The sequence below is a fragment of the Simochromis diagramma genome, unplaced genomic scaffold (assembly GCF_900408965.1).
Source record: "Simochromis diagramma unplaced genomic scaffold, fSimDia1.1 OVJJ01000216.1, whole genome shotgun sequence".
Classification (NCBI taxonomy): domain Eukaryota; kingdom Metazoa; phylum Chordata; class Actinopteri; order Cichliformes; family Cichlidae; genus Simochromis; species Simochromis diagramma.
The window spans coordinates 6,885,151-6,903,118 of NW_024386883.1; the positions used below are offsets into that span (position 1 = coordinate 6,885,151).

General features: G+C 40.6%; 1 protein-coding gene across 1 annotated transcript; it reads right to left on the reverse strand.

Moving 5' to 3' along the window:
* Positions 1-9,288: 9,288 nt before the first annotated feature.
* On the reverse strand, positions 9,289-15,374 carry LOC120733642 (calpain-8-like). Its single transcript, XM_040031942.1, has 13 exons — positions 15,307-15,374; positions 14,964-15,225; positions 14,736-14,823; positions 14,532-14,647; positions 12,861-12,994; positions 12,563-12,752; positions 12,413-12,478; positions 12,158-12,243; positions 11,521-11,592; positions 11,172-11,329; positions 10,862-11,019; positions 10,580-10,591; positions 9,289-10,433 (listed from the first exon to the last, which is right to left on the reverse strand). Exons 1-13 carry the CDS (start codon positions 15,357-15,359, stop codon positions 10,236-10,238), a joined length of 1,593 nt encoding a protein of 530 aa, XP_039887876.1. The 5' UTR covers positions 15,360-15,374; the 3' UTR covers positions 9,289-10,235.
* Between the last annotated feature and the right edge of the window lie 2,594 nt (positions 15,375-17,968).

Genomic DNA, 17,968 nt, shown 5'->3' on the forward strand with positions numbered 1-17,968 from the left:
TGATGCCCTTTCTCGATTCCCCACTGTCCCAGCAGAACACCTGGAAGGGGCTGGATCAGAGCGAGAAGTTACTTCAGCAGCCATTGAATTGACCTGTGGGGTAGAGGGGAGCGACTGGGCAGAAGCACAAGTTCGTGATCCAAATATTCAAGTGGTAAAACAACTTCTGGAAGCCCGGGTTGCACCCACAAAGTCAGAACGTCAGGCATTGTCGCATGGTGTGCGGCGACTCCTACAGGAGAAAAAAAGACTTTTTATTAAAGACGGAGTACTGTGCCGTAAAGTGTTGGACGAATATACCCAGGAGACTCGTTATCAAGTTGTGTGTCCTAGTTCCAGGTGCCATGAGGTGTGGAGGAAGATCCATGAGGCTGCTGCCCATGCGGGGGTAGATCAAACCCTATCTCGGATATGGCAGCGGTTCTACTGGGTTAACATGGAAGCGCAGGTACGACAGTTTCATTCGGGTTGTGTCCCCTGTAGTCTACAAAAGGAGAGGGCGGAACCTAGGGCTCCACTGCACCCTATTTCGGTCTCATACCCTTTGGAGGTTGTAGGCATGGATTTTTTGTCCTTAGGTCGACCAACTGACACTTACCAAAATATACTTGTAGTGACTGATCTGTTTACGCCGTTCGCTTGGGCTATCCCGACAACAAACCAAACAGCAGAGACCACAGTAAAGGCTCTGTGGAAATATGTGATACAGCTGTTTGGTTGCCCCGGCCGACTACACTCCGACCAGGGGCCTAATTTAGAATCCACATTAATGAAACAACTTTGTGACACTTATGGTATAACTAAAAGCCGCACGACACCTTACCACCCTGCAGGGAATGGTAGCGTAGAACGTTTTAACCAGACATTATTGAACATGCTTCGCTCACTAGAATCGGCTAGGCAGAGCCAGTGGGTAGGAAATCTGCCGGAACTTGTTCACGCTTATAATAACACTATCCATAGTTCCACCGGTTACGCACCTGCCTACTTGATGTTTGGTCGGCATTTGCGTCTGCCTGTGGATGTGGTGTTAGGTGTGGGCGCCCAACAGGCGAGGCAGGGTTTGAGTGAGTGGGTGTGTTCCCATTATCAGAAACTCTCCCTAGCTTATCGATTGGCTGGGAAGAAGATGTGTAGTGCAGCCTCCCAACACAAAAGCCAGTATGAGAAAAGAGGCTGTACCCTTCCATTGTTGCCTGGGGAGAGAGTCTGGGTACGTGACCGAAACAGACAGGGCAAAGGAAAGTTGTGTCCCTGGTGGTCTCCTGAGCCGTATGTGGTGTTAGAACAGGTGGGGGATACAGGCTTAGTGTATAAGGTTAAACCAGAAAAGGGGGGTAATATACAAACTCTACATAGGAATGCCTTAAAAGTGTGTATTACTCCTAAAACAGACTTTACCCTTCCTACGGAGGAGCCGGTTACAGGCCCTTCGGACTTTCCAGCGCCAGTGTTTTATGGGTTGTTACCCCTTACTGTGTCACCTCATCAGAGTGATTCAGGTAGGTCCTTGAGATGGCCCGTTAGGACCACGCGTGGGATCCCACCAGAACGTTATAGGGAGATGGAGCATTAGCAGGGACTGCTAATATTTCAGTGTGGGGGGATGTCATCCAGGGAAGGACGGATGTTGTTTGCTGTGCTATATTTTAATATGAAGTGTATTTACTTAGTTTTTATATTGCATGTATCGGTCATGTTTTGTGCAGTGGTTATGTTGTTGCATGTTTTCGTTATACCGTCAAGTTGTCCTGGAGAGACTCCGCCTTTTCCCCCGTTTTTATTGATTGGACACACCTGAGAGGGAGGCAAGATAATTTACAGAGTGACATATAAGACGGCTGGAGTTGACTTTGAGGAGAGGACCAGCGCGCAGATCGCCAGCGCACAGAGGACCAGTGCGCAGATCGCCAGCGGGGAGTGACAACACCTGCGGGGAGAGCGGAGATAGCACCAGCGGAACACACGAGACGGCTGTGCCGATTTGCAGTTTTAAAGAAGCGGCGGGCGGAGTTGAGAGCTCTGCCCACCCGGGGTAAGTCTCTGACTTATCCCTTTTTATGAAATAAAACTGTCTAGAAGAATAGTGACTGCCGCTCCTCCCTTTCTCCAGCATATCGGGACGCGAATGCGGAAGGGAAGGAGAGGACTCCGCTGGGTTTCCCTTTTTATACTACTTCGCTGGATTTCTTAGCTCCCTGGGACTTTTAGGTCGTGGCGCAGGCCACTGGACTTTTAATGTTGTGTTTTATTGATTTTTATTGTGTTACCCCTTGGCCAAGGTTGTTTTAATTCATTTTACATTTTTAACTATTTAAATATAATAAATTATATTTTAATTATACAGTTTTTAATGTGTGCTTTCCCTTGGCGGCTCCACTGCTCAATCCGGTTGGAGGAAGATTTTCTTCCTTCGCACAAAACCCACTGTGGAAGTAAAACCAGCCTTCCGCCTCCGTTACACTTAAGCATCCCTTCAACACCATAGCCCACATGAGTATTGCTGCTGACCATGTCCATCCCTTTAGGCCGCAAAATAACTGTTTTCTGATGGCTATTTTCAGCAAGATAACACATCATGTGACAAAACTCATCCCAAACTGGTTTCCCAAACATGACTGTGAGTTCACTGTACTCAGTTGGCCATCACAGTCACCAGATCTGGAAATGGTGGAATCGTAAATTCACATCATGGATGTGTAAATGTGTGATGCTATCATATGAACATGGACCAAAATATTTGAGAAATAACTAAAAAAGAATTAAAGCAATTCTGAGGAAAAAAGGGGATGAAACCCAATACTTGCAAGTATAACTAATGACCATTGTGTATGAATGTTGTTTAGTTTTGTTTACACTTTAAAAACTGTAACACTTGCATATTACACACAATTGTAAATGACAATAGTAACACTTATCAAAAGAAACTGCATATTTACATTTTAAAAAATGTATGCATCATTACGGAAATATACTTGCCTCATCCCAGGTCAGGTGGATCACTCCATCAGATGATTTGCTCTTGAAAATGTCTGTGGAGAAAAGACCCATGCAGTCTAAGCGCATTTTAAAATAGATCAATGATGTGTGTTTATTCTTTTAAATTATGTGATTTGTGGTTGCCATGTCACTTACCTGACATCCTGTCCAGATGCAACATGAGAGTGATGAACTCCTCCAAAGAGGTGGTGGAGAAGCCTGAATACCGAAACATCATTAGCCCCACAATGCCACCATTCACATCCATTCCTGGTAAAGACACGAGTAGAAAGTGAGGAGTTCTCCAGTTATAACCCAAATTAAGTTCCGTATGTGTTACTACACTTAAATGCGTTAACGTGTGACAATAATTAGTGTTACCTGCAGCTTCAATTGCCTTCTGGAGCTCATCGTCAGACAAGGATCAATTTTCATTGACATCAGAGTGATGAAAGAGATTCTACAAACAGAATGAACTTACATTTAGAAGCAAACAGTAGTTTGAACATATCTCATTTTTAAACTGCGACTGTTCTTTTGAGGAAAAAAATCTCTAAAAGTTGGAGAAATAATTAAATTCCACCTAAACCTTGGAGGCTATACTTGCTGCATTACTTTGTATTCTTGAATCTTCTTCCAGAAAATTGAGAATTCAGCGAAGGTCGTTGTCATCCTTTGGTCGAGCTGTGGAGGTTAAGGATATCTTACAAAAAGCTCTTATTTCTAGTAGAAATGTGGCCAGCTGTCAGTTTCATAATCAACATTGATCATTTTGGGTGCAGCATAGGGCTGGGCGATATGGCCTAAAATCCAAATCACGGTATAATTTGAAGCATGTGCGGTAACAATATATATCGTGATATATTCTTTTCTTCTGTATAACGTATTTTAAACACTATAAGGCACACTTAAAGTCCTTTAATTCTTTAAAAAATCGACAGTGTGCTTCATGTATGAATTCTGGTTGTGCTTACTGACCTTGAACCGATTTTATGTAGTACACGGCGTGCAGAAATCTGTCAAAAATGTTTTAGTACGACTTTGGTAAGCTATGAAGGCGCACTGCTTGATGGATTGTCGGAGTATTATGGCTGACGTAGTCAGGAGCCTTGTGGAGGAATCTGTGTCCAAAACTCTGTCTTCTTCAGGTCCCAAAGTCAAACAAACACTGCGGCATCACTGAGAGTTAAAAACTGTCTAAATTCTTTCATTTTTAATAAAATGATCAGCGTTGCTGCTTTACCAGGTGTAACAATTAAGTTTAACATCCAGACATCCATGAAAACAGAATTTATTAAATTCAACGGAGTTAGAAGTTAGCAGGAAGTTAGCTCGCTAGTTTCGACCTAAACATGATATGCCATGTTCTAACTGAGAGAATAAAACGTACAACTCTGCTATCACTTCTAACATAAATGAAGAGGGAAAACTACACAGCAGTGATGTTTGTAGTGTTACTGAAATTGGACTAGCTGGTATATAAAGACGTCCTATGTGATTGTTAGCAAAACAGCTACATTAGCATAACATTAGCACAGTGAAGCTGAAGGACGAACGCTAACTTTTTTTCCACTTCATAAAAGTTAACATGAGGGTTTCTGGTGGTTAGGGACAAATGCAATTGCATGGCAGGATATTGTAAACGGACCAAACTTCAGTCAGGATAATAAGAGCATATAAGAGTGAAAACAGATATAAGATCCCTTGAAAAATTATATAATGAAACTTGTATGTTTTGGATACTTACTAAAACAATATATGAAAGTAATGAGAAAGTGGCCACTTTCATGAGTAATCACATATAAGTTTTTACTATTTCTTTTCCATATGGGCAGCGTAGAGTTTAAATAAGGCATGGTTGGGATCATCGTCAGGGATGTTCTCCTTGTCTTTGTTACAGATCTACAAGAGAGCAGTAGTGTAAAATAGAGACCAAAACTGACACATCAAATTATATGACCACTGTAGGGACTAACGCGTTATTAAGTAACATTACAGTAACTACGTTATTATTGTGGTAATGAGCATGGTAACTAGTTATTATGCCAAAATCAGGAACGCGTTAATCGTTACTGGGACTTCATGTGTTGCGTTCGACTTACCTCGGAAATCGAAACACGGGGGTAACATCTCCTGGGTCTAGGTGCCGTTTCTCCCTCTGGGGGCGACGGTACCTGGACCTGGGGTATAGAGTATGTTTGGGGAGTGTGATTGTGTGTGCAATGTCAATTTGTGTCTATCCTTACGTTGGGTGAGTGCTGAGTATTTGTATATGTGTGCATGAGGGTGGGAATGCATGTTTGTGTCTGTGTGTGCCTGTTTGTCTTTGTCCATATGTCAGGTTAGGTCTTAGACTCCACCTCTCTGGGAACTCCCAGGTCCCCCAAAGTATGGAGGCCTATCTCCCCTCACCACACTCCCTGCCGGTGACTGATGCCCTCAGGGGTCAGTGCGTTGGTGGTTCTTGGTGTTCGGGGCTGGGCGCTCAGGTATGTACGAGCTCACTCCCGGTGGCTACTTGGCGGGGCCTGGCGCCTGTTGCTCGGTAAGGCCTCTTCCAGCACGTAGGGGGCCCTACGGTTCACTCCGGCACAGCTGGCTGCCAGCAGAGCCGGCGGGCACGCCGGTGCAGCCCCCTCTGGCTTCTGCTCCGTGGCTGCTGGGTGACCCCTCATCTGGGGCTCTTTTCAGCTCTTCCCAGGTGGGTGACACGGATGCCCCTCCGGTGGGCCTCCTTGGGCTCTCGCACTCTGGGGCTTCTGGATGTCTGGAGCCTGGATCTCCTCCATGCCTGCTTCATGCCCTGGGGGACAGGGCTATGGCCCTCTACACCCTCTAGCAGACCATTACATGGGAAAACCTTTTGAATACAAGCGCGCTCATCCACACAGGTGTACACACGGGTGTTCACTGTCCATAGACATAAACTACACCTTTCTTGGCTGCTACCTCAAAGCACATTGTGCGCTGTTGGTCTTGCGTGCTACACAACAATATTCAATATTTAGTATTTTCTGCTGTTTACACTTAGCTAGATTAATGCAATGGTGTTGTGTTTATTATGCTGCTCTCTTTTTTTTTTTTGCTTGTTTTCTCTTCTTTTTCTCTCAACAGGTGATCCAGGAGATTTTTTTCTTTCTCTTTTTAAGTGCCCTTTCTCACTGTCCCTCTTCCCTTCTGTTTTTCTTTTCCTTCATCTTTCTTTCTTCCTTTCCTATCCCCCAGTCATGCCTGTAACAACTGAAAATAAAATAAAACAAATAATAACAACAGAGGTTGATAAAATGGACCAATACGGCAAGGCCGTGGCGATCCACTTAGTAAAGTAAATCCATTGGGCATCAACAACAACAATTCTGACGGCTAAAGAACCAAATAGGACAGAAAAAAAAAAAGGAAATCGGAACACAGACATGGGAATAATGCCACACTCGAGTAAACGGCTTTCTGGTTAGCCTCATCAAAGAAGTTGGGATTCCAATATGGCAATGCCCTCGAAAACAGTTGTTTTGCTAGCCCTCTACAAAAACAAATTACTACTAAACATATATGCAGCCATAGCTGGACTCAGTAAGCCTATGGTGATTTTTCGTTTTTTTGTTTCTTTTTTTTCCGTAAGGGTGGTGGATTGGCCAGATTTACATACTGCTGGGGGTGTGTGTGTGTGTGTGGGGGGGGGGGGGGGGGGGGTGCGGTATGATGTCACTGATGTTGATCTTTATTTTATCCATAAGGTTAGTTATTAAGGTCCCGTATTCAGAAAAAAATATTACGCGTTTACAGTTTTTCCCGTACTTCGGCTAAAATGAAAAAAAAGAACAAACGCAAAGTTGGATTTATTCTGTGCTTACGCTGCGTAGCTGCCTCTTCTTCTCTTATTCTTTCCCCCTCCCTCTCCTGCTGCTACTTCAATCATGAGACTGATCAATGATCAGCTGATCAGCTTTTCTGTCGCAAGTCCCGTCTCTCTTGTTTGTTTATCGCCCACTTTGCTCCAGAAAGAGGAAACTAGCGGGGTTCATGTTAAACAACAACGGCACCTTTGAGCTTGATTTATTTAATATTACTTTCTAGTATCAGCTGATGTTTGCTGGAGCCACAGCTGTAAAGGCTGCTGGTCATGATATCGATTTGGATATGTGGTGAGAGGGAAACATGAAGATGAAACCAGGAGATGTCCTTACTGAATGATCAGAGCTAAACAGGTGATGGAGAAACAGGTTTACCTTTTAGGTGATATGAATGGGTTGAAGGGAAGTTATGAACTGTTTCTAAGAGACAACTTACACCAGGATCCTTTTTTTTCATTATGAGGGAAAAGGGGGGCAAAGAGAAATACTTTTCTTTCTTATTCTGATGTGTTGTAGATAGTTCAGGAAGCTAAGTCGATGAAGCAGTTTTGGCTAAGTACTGTTTAGAATACCAGAATAGGGAGGGTGGTGTAGGTTTAAGTTTATTAGATAGATTCACATATATAAACAAGACAGTGTACATCACTGTCACAACAGTGTATGTTTTCATTCAAAGGCTTTATGGTTTTTCCTATAAGGGCGATTTTTTTTGACCCAGTCCAGCCCTTTATGCAGCTCATCTGCACTCTGGAATTACCCAAATCTTCCTACTCAGAAGGCAGAATTTCAGAGTTCCGAATATAATCGAAAGCACAACGACTGCAGTTTCCTATGGCGTTATTTTTGTGCCACTATTCTGAGCGCATGTAAAAAAATTTTTTGAGCGCACGTAAAATAAGTTTGCAGGTGCAAGTGTTGCATTTTGAGGAGAAATTTATTTTGAGCGAAGAAAAGTTACATTTGAATGAACAAAATTCATTGCTGCATGCAAAACATGTATTTCAGTGTTTGCTATTATCCATACACACACACACAAAAGCAGCCCCTCTCGCTCAGTTTTTGCATTTGCACTTGGTTGCAATGTGTTGCTTGCGCTCTCAACATTACTGCCCATGTGCGTTCAACTCTTTCTGTACACCGTTATATTTGTGCCACAAAACCAGCCAATCACAGACTTGGATGCAAAAAAATCTGATTGGCGGTTTTGGTCTCCAATCAGCTCAAAATGACGAAATGCAATATCTCAGAATGCATTTCGTCCAAAGCTCAAACGAGGCAGTGGCTGAGGAACACAGAGTGGTGGAGTTTGAAATATTACTCTTCATGGGTCACAAAAGCATGTCTTCAGATGGATCTCAACCAGCTCACTTTGAGACACCTGAACAGAGTTCGAAACTGTGAGATAATTGAACTGATCAAGTCAGTTCTTGACAAATATATTCTCACTTTGTGTTCAGAAAACCAATGATCAACACTGAACAATGTCTAATCCTAACCCCTGGCCTAAACCTAACTATAACCAAATCGTAATCCTAACAATAAAACCACATTTTGACTCTAAAAAATGCCTTCAAACTTGTGGGGATGGGCATTTTGTCCCCATAAGTATCCGGTCTTTAAGTCTGACATCATTAGCTGTTTCTGGGTCCAAACTTTGCATCTGGTCCACACTGCGGCATCGCTGAGAGTTAAAAACTGTCTAGTTTCTTTCATCTTTAACAAAATGATCAGTGTGGCTGCTCTACTAGGTGTAACAATTAAGTTTAACATCCAGACATCCATGAAAACAGAATTTATGAAGTTTAACAGAATTAGAAGTTAGGAGGGCATTAGCTCGCTAGTTTCCATCTAAACATAATATAGCATGTTCTGACTGAGAGATTTCTGAAAAAATTCAAACGTACATCTCTGCTATCACTTCTGACATAAATGAAAGCAGAAAACTAAACAGCAGTGACTTTTGTAGGGTTACTAAAGTTGTACTAGCTGGTATATAAGGACGTGCTACGTGGTGGCTAGCTACACAGCTATAGTTAGCATAATGTGAAAGTGGAGGATGGACGCTAACTGTTTTCCACTCAATAAAAGTTAATGTGAGGGTTCCTGATGGTTAGGGACAAATACAAATGCATGGCAGGATGCTGTAAACGGACCAAACTTCAGTTAGGAGAACCACCAAGTTAATCCATCCACAATATGAGGTTAGTCATTAATATACCACTCTATGGGCTGGGCTGTAGTTACAGTGTAAGGTTTTAAAAACTGAGCTTTAAAACGTGCTGCCCATGAATAGCGGTAACATAAACCTTATACCTTACAAATATTTTCCTTATGGCAGCACAGTGTGTGTAACGGTTTATAGTGAGGATTTCTTAATGTTGCAAATAATATTCTCTATTGAGTTTTTCTATTATAATTTATATTACGTAGAAGAAGAAAAACACAAGAACAAACAGAGTCAGAGCTGAAAAATCATCATGTTTTATTTTCTTATTTTTTCTGAACCCCAATTTAGAGTCACCAGTGAAGATGCGTGTCTTCAAAGTCCACACAGAAGATCAGGACATTAAAGCAGGAACCTTATCCACTGCATCACCACATCACTTCTTCAAACTAAACTCCAGTGTCCACAGAACTTATTCTTTTACATAATCATTATTCTGTTTTATAGAAATTGATGAACCTGGCCAACTATGAGTAGCATTAGCATTGTACATTTTAATCATTTAGCCTATTATTTCTTTTGGGTATGGATAAATTCATGTTATTTATCAGCATTTATGTTATCTGTGCAGAAAATGCACTACATGGCTGCATTTTGCCTATGCAGGCTGTGAAATAAATAGAAATGCCCAGCAAAAAATTATATTGGGAGTATTCTAGACCAGCGGCCCGCAACCTTTTTTTTGCACCAAGGAACGGTTTATGTCCAACAATATTTTAACAGACTGGCCTTTAAGATGTCGTGGATGAATACAACAAAATAAAACCAGTACCAGTTCCAAAAAAGAGATTTATTCATAAGATACGGGAAAAGACCCAGGGAAACCTAGTTAACGATAAAAACAATTTAAAAAATAACTATAAAAACCCTAAAAACCATAAATTTTACACCCAAGCCTCAATTCTCGCGGCCCGGTACCACACGACTCACAGACCGGTACCAGTCCATGGCCCGGGGGTTGGGGACCGCTGTTCGAGACAACCCTGACAGTATGAATCATGTGACCATTTTTAACCCAACCGACCGTATTTCACAGCCAGCAGAGATAACACACCTGATGTCTGGCTAACAAATAGGAAATTACCCTATGGTGTCTTTTGTTAAGTAAATAATTCATGTAGTTTATTATCCTGAATTAATCATATTAATCCTTCATTATGTGAAGGATTCTTTACATGATCTTATTCATCAGTCTTGGTGTAGACAGCGAGAGCGAAATCTGCAGTGATGTTGGGTTCTTTGGTGGATGGGATGATCACATACTCTCCAGGTTCCAGACTGTGGAGTTCAATGAGATCTCGCCGAGTGCTGTAAGTCTTTTCTGCCTTCACAGGCCTGTTCCTCTGAAAGAAATCCTGTTGCAGGCGTCCTTGTGGGGTCTGGGAGAAATATGAAGGAATATCTTTAGTGAAATACTCTTCTGAGTCTAAGTATACATTGTTATTAAAGTTATTAAAATGCTGAATTTACTTTTGGTGTACTTTACACAGTCAAGTTTCATATATTTGTTATTGTTTGTACTTACCCCTGGTGGAATCTGTTAATTGGAAAATGGTAAGAATAACTTCATTAAACTGTTTCGGACGAACCAATTTCTATAGTAACTTTAAATAATGAATGTGAAATCAGTGAAGGCATTTTTTCATTATTATTGTTTTACTAACTCAGCTGCTAAATTAGGTAAGTACTTTTGTCTTAATTACAGGATGATACAATTGTTTTAATAATTTAGTTTCTTGTCCTTTGGTAATTGGTTGCAATATTTAACAAGTATTTAAATTAAAGGAAGCGGATTCAGAATGAATACCTTATAGATGGTAAGTGTAGTTTTGTGGAGGCTTATCTCAATGCGATTGCCCTGATGAGGTTTCTGCATCAGGGAGAGCATGATGTTTTTGTCTCCTGGCTCCTTCTTGTCTATAACAGTCACTCGGATGCGATACTGAGGGTTTGTTGCAAAGGTGGCTACAGAGAATGAGGAAACAGTTCATCTTGTTAGTTACAGGTTTTAGAAATTTATGGTGGGTTTTGTGTTTGTACAGGTAAATGAAAAATGTAATAACCAAAATATTCCTTTAGTGATAGTTAAAGTTTAGAAAGGAATGAACTTGTCTTACAGTGTTTCACATTGCCACCTGCAGATGTCCCTGCTACCCAGCTCCCATCGTAAATCATGCAATTCCACTGACATTTTAAGTCTCCATCAAGAAAGTTAGGGGTCTCACAGCAGATGTATACTTTAGCAAAACAGGAACAGAAGTCCTCCATTTGCATCCTGACAGCCAGATGAGCAGATAGAGATTTTAAAAATATATATATACATAAAATATCAACCAATAAATAATAAGACGTATACTCTTTGGTAATGCATCAAAATGATTGTGTGATTGTTTTGTTTGTTTTTGAGTTTTTAAAATGCTTTTTTAAAATATTGAGAGTAAACAGTGTGCAAAATTTCTAATTTACCAGAACTCTCCGTCGTCACGGTCGAAACACTTTTTTTTAACTTCTGGACTTACTTTGTCCCACAAATCTGACCTGAGAACACAAAACAAATAAGTTAATTACAGACTTTAATGCAGCAAAACAGATATATTTTATATACTATATATATATATATATACTACACATACAGCATTTCTGTTCTTGAGGTCGATAAATATTTTGCACTGTGCTGAAAACTCCCCTTCAATATGTGAGAGTGTTTGTCATTGTTTTTAATTTGGCTGGAAGTTCTTAAGTTGTTCTTCTTTATAACAGAAAGCATCCTGTGGTCATCCACCAGTATTGTTCTCTGTGGATGTCTGGCCATTTTCATTTTGCACAGCACGCATATGTGTTTTCTCTCTCTCTCTTTTGATTGACCACTGATGTTGTTCCAACTATACTGTTTATCTCATGTTTAGAAATTCTTGAACTGCCTGTTGTAGGTTTGCGTAAACAGCTTCTGATTAAATTATAATTACTATTTTTTTTTTCAGTTTTATGCCTGTCTATTTATCATAACACTGTGAGTTGATTATGTGTAGGTGCAACACTAGTAAAAATTGTGTCATTGTCAGTGATATTTGGACATTGTTTGTTGTTTGATTAAGTCAAGTACTTGTCGCTCCATTTTCCGTTCCACTCTCGTTTGCCCCATGGGTTCATGACTCGCACCAGTCGTACTTCGGAGCCGTTTAATTCCACCTTCAGATGAAATAATGAAGTGAAGACATCAGGTATTGGAAATGCTTCAGTAATGGTATCACATTATCACATTCATTGATACTATCACAATTTTTGCAATTAAGTTTTCTTAGCTCTTGTTTTCACTCTTTCCCTATGCTGAATGCAAATTTCTAGCTCCTTGGTTTACCTTAGTGACACCTGTGATGGAATAGGCATGGCCATTCACCAATCCAGTGTCAGAGACCAAAGCACCCTGAAAAAGACAGAACAAGGGTTGTTTTTTTAAATCTATTGTTATTGATTTTTGTTGGGGTTTTTTTGTTTGTCTGTTTTTTACCTCTTCGTGGTAAGTCCAACAACAAATCAGTGATTGGCACCTAGTTGCTCTGTTTAATGTGAGCCAAAGATCACCATGGCCAGCTGAGTTCATCTCCTTCAGTTTGTAAGTCTGGTTTAGACCTCCAGTGAAATCTTTGCAGGCCTCTGATGGAAACCCAGCATGCATGTCTGCATACGAGCCACAAACTCTGAAGGAGGCACCCAGAAGGAGAAACATTTTTAAATCAATGACATTCATATCAGAAATGTGACCTTCTAAACTGATTTACATGAAAGTGTGAGAGATGGTTATTTACTTGGCATATGCCTTCTCCAGCAGAGGAGCCCAGAACTCATTTCCACATTTCGAGGACACAAACAGTAACCGCTTTTTTTTCGTTGGCAGATTGTCATCAATGACAACATCTACCCACTTTCCAAACCTCCAGAACTGAAACAGAGAGGACAGCTAAGAATCAATCAGAGGTGGCAAAAGTACCGAGATTCTGTACTTTGATCTAGATTAAATTGCTGTACTAGAAGTAAAGATACTAGTGTTAAAAAATACTCCAGTAAAGGTTGATGTACTGATTCCACTTCTTCACTTTCTTTTTAAAAGTAATAAAGTACAGGCTCTGAAATGTACCCAAAGTAAGAAAGTAAAATGTAGCTCCTTGGAGGACATTTCTAGGATAAGCTGAACATCAGCAGAGAAACAGAAGGAAAATACAAACACCTCCATTTTTTGTTGCCTAGATTGTAGGCGTGACTTTGCCTCTAAACAGAAAATAAGTAGGCAAGAGGTTAAAGTGAGATTCTGCATGTAGGGCAGGGGTGGGCAACTCCAGGCCTCGAGGGCCGGTGTCCCTGCAGGTTTTAGATGAATCCTTGAACCAACACAGCTGATTTAAATGGCTAAATTAGCTCCTGCAGTTCTCCAGAGGCCTGGTAACGAAACTAATCATGTGATTCAGGTGTGTGACCCCAGGTGGAGATCTAAACCTGCAGGACACCGGCCCCTCGGGGCCGTGGAATTGCCCACCCCTGATGTAGGGCCTAAAATCAGTTTTTAATGGCTCAGAGTGGAGAAAAGAATCACAACTCACATATTTATATTAAGAGCTCCATTCAGTGATAGTTCAGGCTGTGGGGAGTTGATCATCATCCATCCATGACAGTAAAGCAAACTAACCTGTTTATCCTGCACTGACCTGCAAATTTTTTCAAGCAACCTTTGAATAACATCAGCAAGTCTGCTCCAGCTATGTTTTTCAGCAGGTTTCACAGCATAAAAAAACACTGTTCCCCTTGTACTGGGGAAAGGGATTATCTTTCATGTGTTACTGTTTAAGCTCAAATCAGTTTGATGTTTGAATGGTAAATGGCCTTTATTTGTATAGCGCTTTACTAGTCTCTCAGGACCCCAAAGCGCTTTACACATTCAGTCATCCACCCATTCACACACTGGTGCTGGCAAGCTACATTGTAGCCACAGCTGCCCTGGGGCGCACTGACAGAGGCGAGGCTGCCGGACACTGGCGCCACCAGGCCCTCTGACCACCACAAGTAGGCAACGGGTGAAGTCTCTTGCCCAAGGACACAATGACCAAGACTGTCGGAGCCGGGGCTCGAACTGGCAACCTTCCACTTATAAGATGAACGGCCAACTCTTGAGCCACAATTGCCAAGACTTGCAGTGACGTGAAACAATTACTCACCTCAAAAATGTTAAAACAAAAGTAGCGAGGCTGTTTGGAAAATGTATGGAGTAGAAAGTATAGATATTTGTTTAAAATGTAGGGAGTAAAAGTAAAAAGTTGTCAGAAAAAGAAATACTCAAGTAAATTTACTGATACCTAAAAATTCTAAGTACAGTAATAAAGTATTTGTACTTCGTTACTCACCACCTCTGGAATTATTAACCACAATGTGTTGTGTTTCTGTTTTGTGACAGTATTCTTTAGACACATTTATTAATCCTTTGTTACCCTGAAGTGAAATATTCCTGCATAGTTCTCAAAGGACTGGTCCATTGGCACAACTTGTGCCATCAGATTTTCTTGGAAGGTCAGCGCAGATATTGCAGACACAAACCAGCAGTTACCTGTTAAAAGGAGGAAACTAATAGTTCTCTCAAGATGTGGAACATAGTTGTCATTGTCATTAGCTATAAATAAAAAAGTTTTGCTTACCCACGTTGCCTTGTCCAAAGTCAAATCGTGACATACCATCTGTACTGAAAGCAGGCTGATCCTTCTTTCCTTGTTTTCTCAATAAATCCTTGAAAAGACAGTGGAGAAAAATGTGATGTTGACAAGCATTTAAAAAGAATCTGTTTTTCCTACTGTACAGAAATGCTAACTAACAATCCATCAGATTTGAAAGTGAAAGAAAAATAAATATAATTTAAATGATTTTACTGCTGGTCGAAGCCATTTCACTTCACTCTCCTGTGAGGAACTCATATCAGGCAGGTCACCCAAAGAAAGACCGTTTGGTGGGAACTCATTGTCCACAAACAGTTCTCCTTTCCGGAGGCAGTCAGCTTTTATCTGAGCGAAGTCCTGATTTTTGAACTTGGCAGGGTTGGAGGGGCTTCCCTCGCTGCCATCTGGGTAACGCAAGTTGACGAGACAAGTTTCAGATTTAGCCATGATGATGATCAAAGTCTTCCGACAGATTCTGGTGCAAGGAAAAAAATAATAATTCAGAGACACCTAACTCCGTGTGAGAGCTATCATCTAAAGGAACAGAGATTATTACCTGTGCACGGTGACAACCAACTGATCCCTCCTTGAAATTGCAAGGTGTGACATGTGCAGCACACACCCTCTTTTATATATTGACAATGTAATACATAAGACTGGAGTCCCAACCCTAAACATGTAGATTGGATATAATGTAAAAAAAAAAGAAAGAAAGGCCTCACTCTGAGCCTGCTGTTTTGTCAGATTTGATGAATTTCCACAAATCTATGTGGCAAAGACATGTTAAAGACCAGTTAGCTGATGCCCTTGGCCCTCTCGCTAGCCATCTCTCGCCCACTATAAGAAACCTCGGAGTGTTCCTGAATGGCTCTTTTAAACTTGAGAAACAGGTGTCCACTGTGGTAAAAAACAGCTTTTACCAGTTGCGTCAGATTTCCAAAGCAAAGCCATTGGACTATAGTAACTCCCTCTACTCGGGCCTCCAACACTCTTCTCTTTGCCGGCTTCAGTTAATTCAAAATGCAGCTGCGCGTCTTTTAACAGGTACGAGAATCCATGAACACATAACTCCAATTTTAGCCAAATTACATTGGCTCCCTGTTAAATATCGCATAGATTTTAAAATTATTTTGTTCACTTTTAATATTCTGAATAATTTAGCACCCACCTATCTCTCTGAACTACTCTACTTATACAATCCCAACAGAGCACTTAGATCGTCCAACCACAGGCTCCTAGCACAACCTAGGTCTCGAATGAAGTCGAGAGGTGACCGGGCCTTTGCATCCGTGGCACCTAGACTCTGGAATAACCTCCCTGTCCATATTCGTACTGCCGAGTCTATCCAGTCTTTTAAATCACATCTTAAAACTTATTTTTTTACTTTGGCTTTTGATTCTGTCTAGTTGGCTGGTCTAGCTTGTTGTGTTGTTACCTATTGTTTGTTGTCCTCTTTTATTGTTTTTTTAATTGTATCATGCTTTTACTGACTGTGAAGCACTATGGTCAACACTGTTGTTTTAATATGTGCTATATAAATAAATTTTGATTTGATTTGATTTAAAGAAAATACATAATCACTTGCTTTTATCTCACCCTGTTCCTTAGCATACTCCTCTGTCATACTAATGCTCTGCATGGCCTATCCCTGTGGTGTTCCCGTTTCCTTTTGTGTCATAGCTCCTTATTCAACAAACTTAGACAATGTTTCCACTATGCCTCCTAAACTTCTGAGTTTTTCTCTAACTATTAAACAAGGTATTTAATTTATCTACCTTCACTATGTCGAATCATGTTTCTGCAGCAGAGGCAATAAGATACACGTGCATTGCCTCTTTTGATTTACACCATCAGACAATATTGGTGACTTTTGTTCAAAACTCATCTGAAAAAAATGTGAGGTGTAGTGATGGTTCCAGCAACACTAACGCACAGGCGCATATATCAAGCTCACAGAGTGGTGCGTGTGTCGCTTTAAGAAAAAGTCACGTGATCGATACAGCTGCTGTATCGCTCATTGCCAACGCGCCAAACTGTGTTTAAAAGGTACCACATCCAACGGAATGAGTCGCCACCAAAAAAAAGGAACACGAAATTACTCTCGCAAAGATTAAAAAATAAAAATAATAATTTAAAAAAAAAATTACACATCTCTCCATAACAAAATGGAGCCCGAAAGAAAAAGAAATGTTTCTGCTGTGTGGGATCATTTTGATCTTTTAACTGCAAATAGTTTGTCTGTCTTTGTTTCAGTGTAATCCATCAGCGATGAGACTTGCAGTGTAAATTATTTATTTCATTTTATGCAGGTTAAATGTCGCATCTGTTCTGCATTTCTAACACAAACATAAACACCTCAGTGTTTAGGCATTACAGAGCCAAACATGAAAATGAAGAGACAAACACACCGAGAATGAACACAAGTAGACCTATATAGACACTGAACAGCTTTATCATCTTTTTTTTTTTTTGTATTAATATGTGTTTGATTATTTTGAAAACAAGCATCTAGGAAGGCCGTTCTGGATCAGGCAGTCCTGAATTTTATTATAGAGGACTGCCAACCCCTTAGTATTGTGGAGAGTGTCGAAGAGAAACATTCCAAGATCAGAGGATCCTTTAACGTACTAGGGGAATAGGATGACCTTTTCCACCTGGCTTTACATTTTTTGTGTACCCAAGCTTCATCTATGCCTATCAGTTTTCCAAAACTGGGGAAATGGTGTCAACCCCCCCCCCCCAAAAAAACACGCAATAAACTGAATGCAAAAACAATGGATAAACTTATTTTTTGAATAGAAATTTATAATAAACTCTGAGTCAATTACATTTAAATGGGTAATATTCAGAATACTTTCAGTTTAATTTTCACTTAATGTCATTCACAATATATTTTAAAGATGTCTACAATATGTAAAAGATATAAAATGATTCCATAGAAAGTACAATACCTTACAGTGTATACAAGAATGACTAGGTCATTAAATCAGTGTCTGTTGTGTCAAGTAAGTTGCCTGCAATGATATTTAAGGTCCAGCAGGTGTCAGTATGGAGCAAAACAGCAACACTGTGTCTACACAGTGTTGCTGTTTTGCTAGTTTGGGGAATGTGCTGAAACGCTTTATGAAGCCTCATCTACCCATTACTAGTGAGGTGATTACAGCCTTAAGAAACATGCTCCGTTTGCCATTTGTCCCTATATTTACAGCCAACTATAT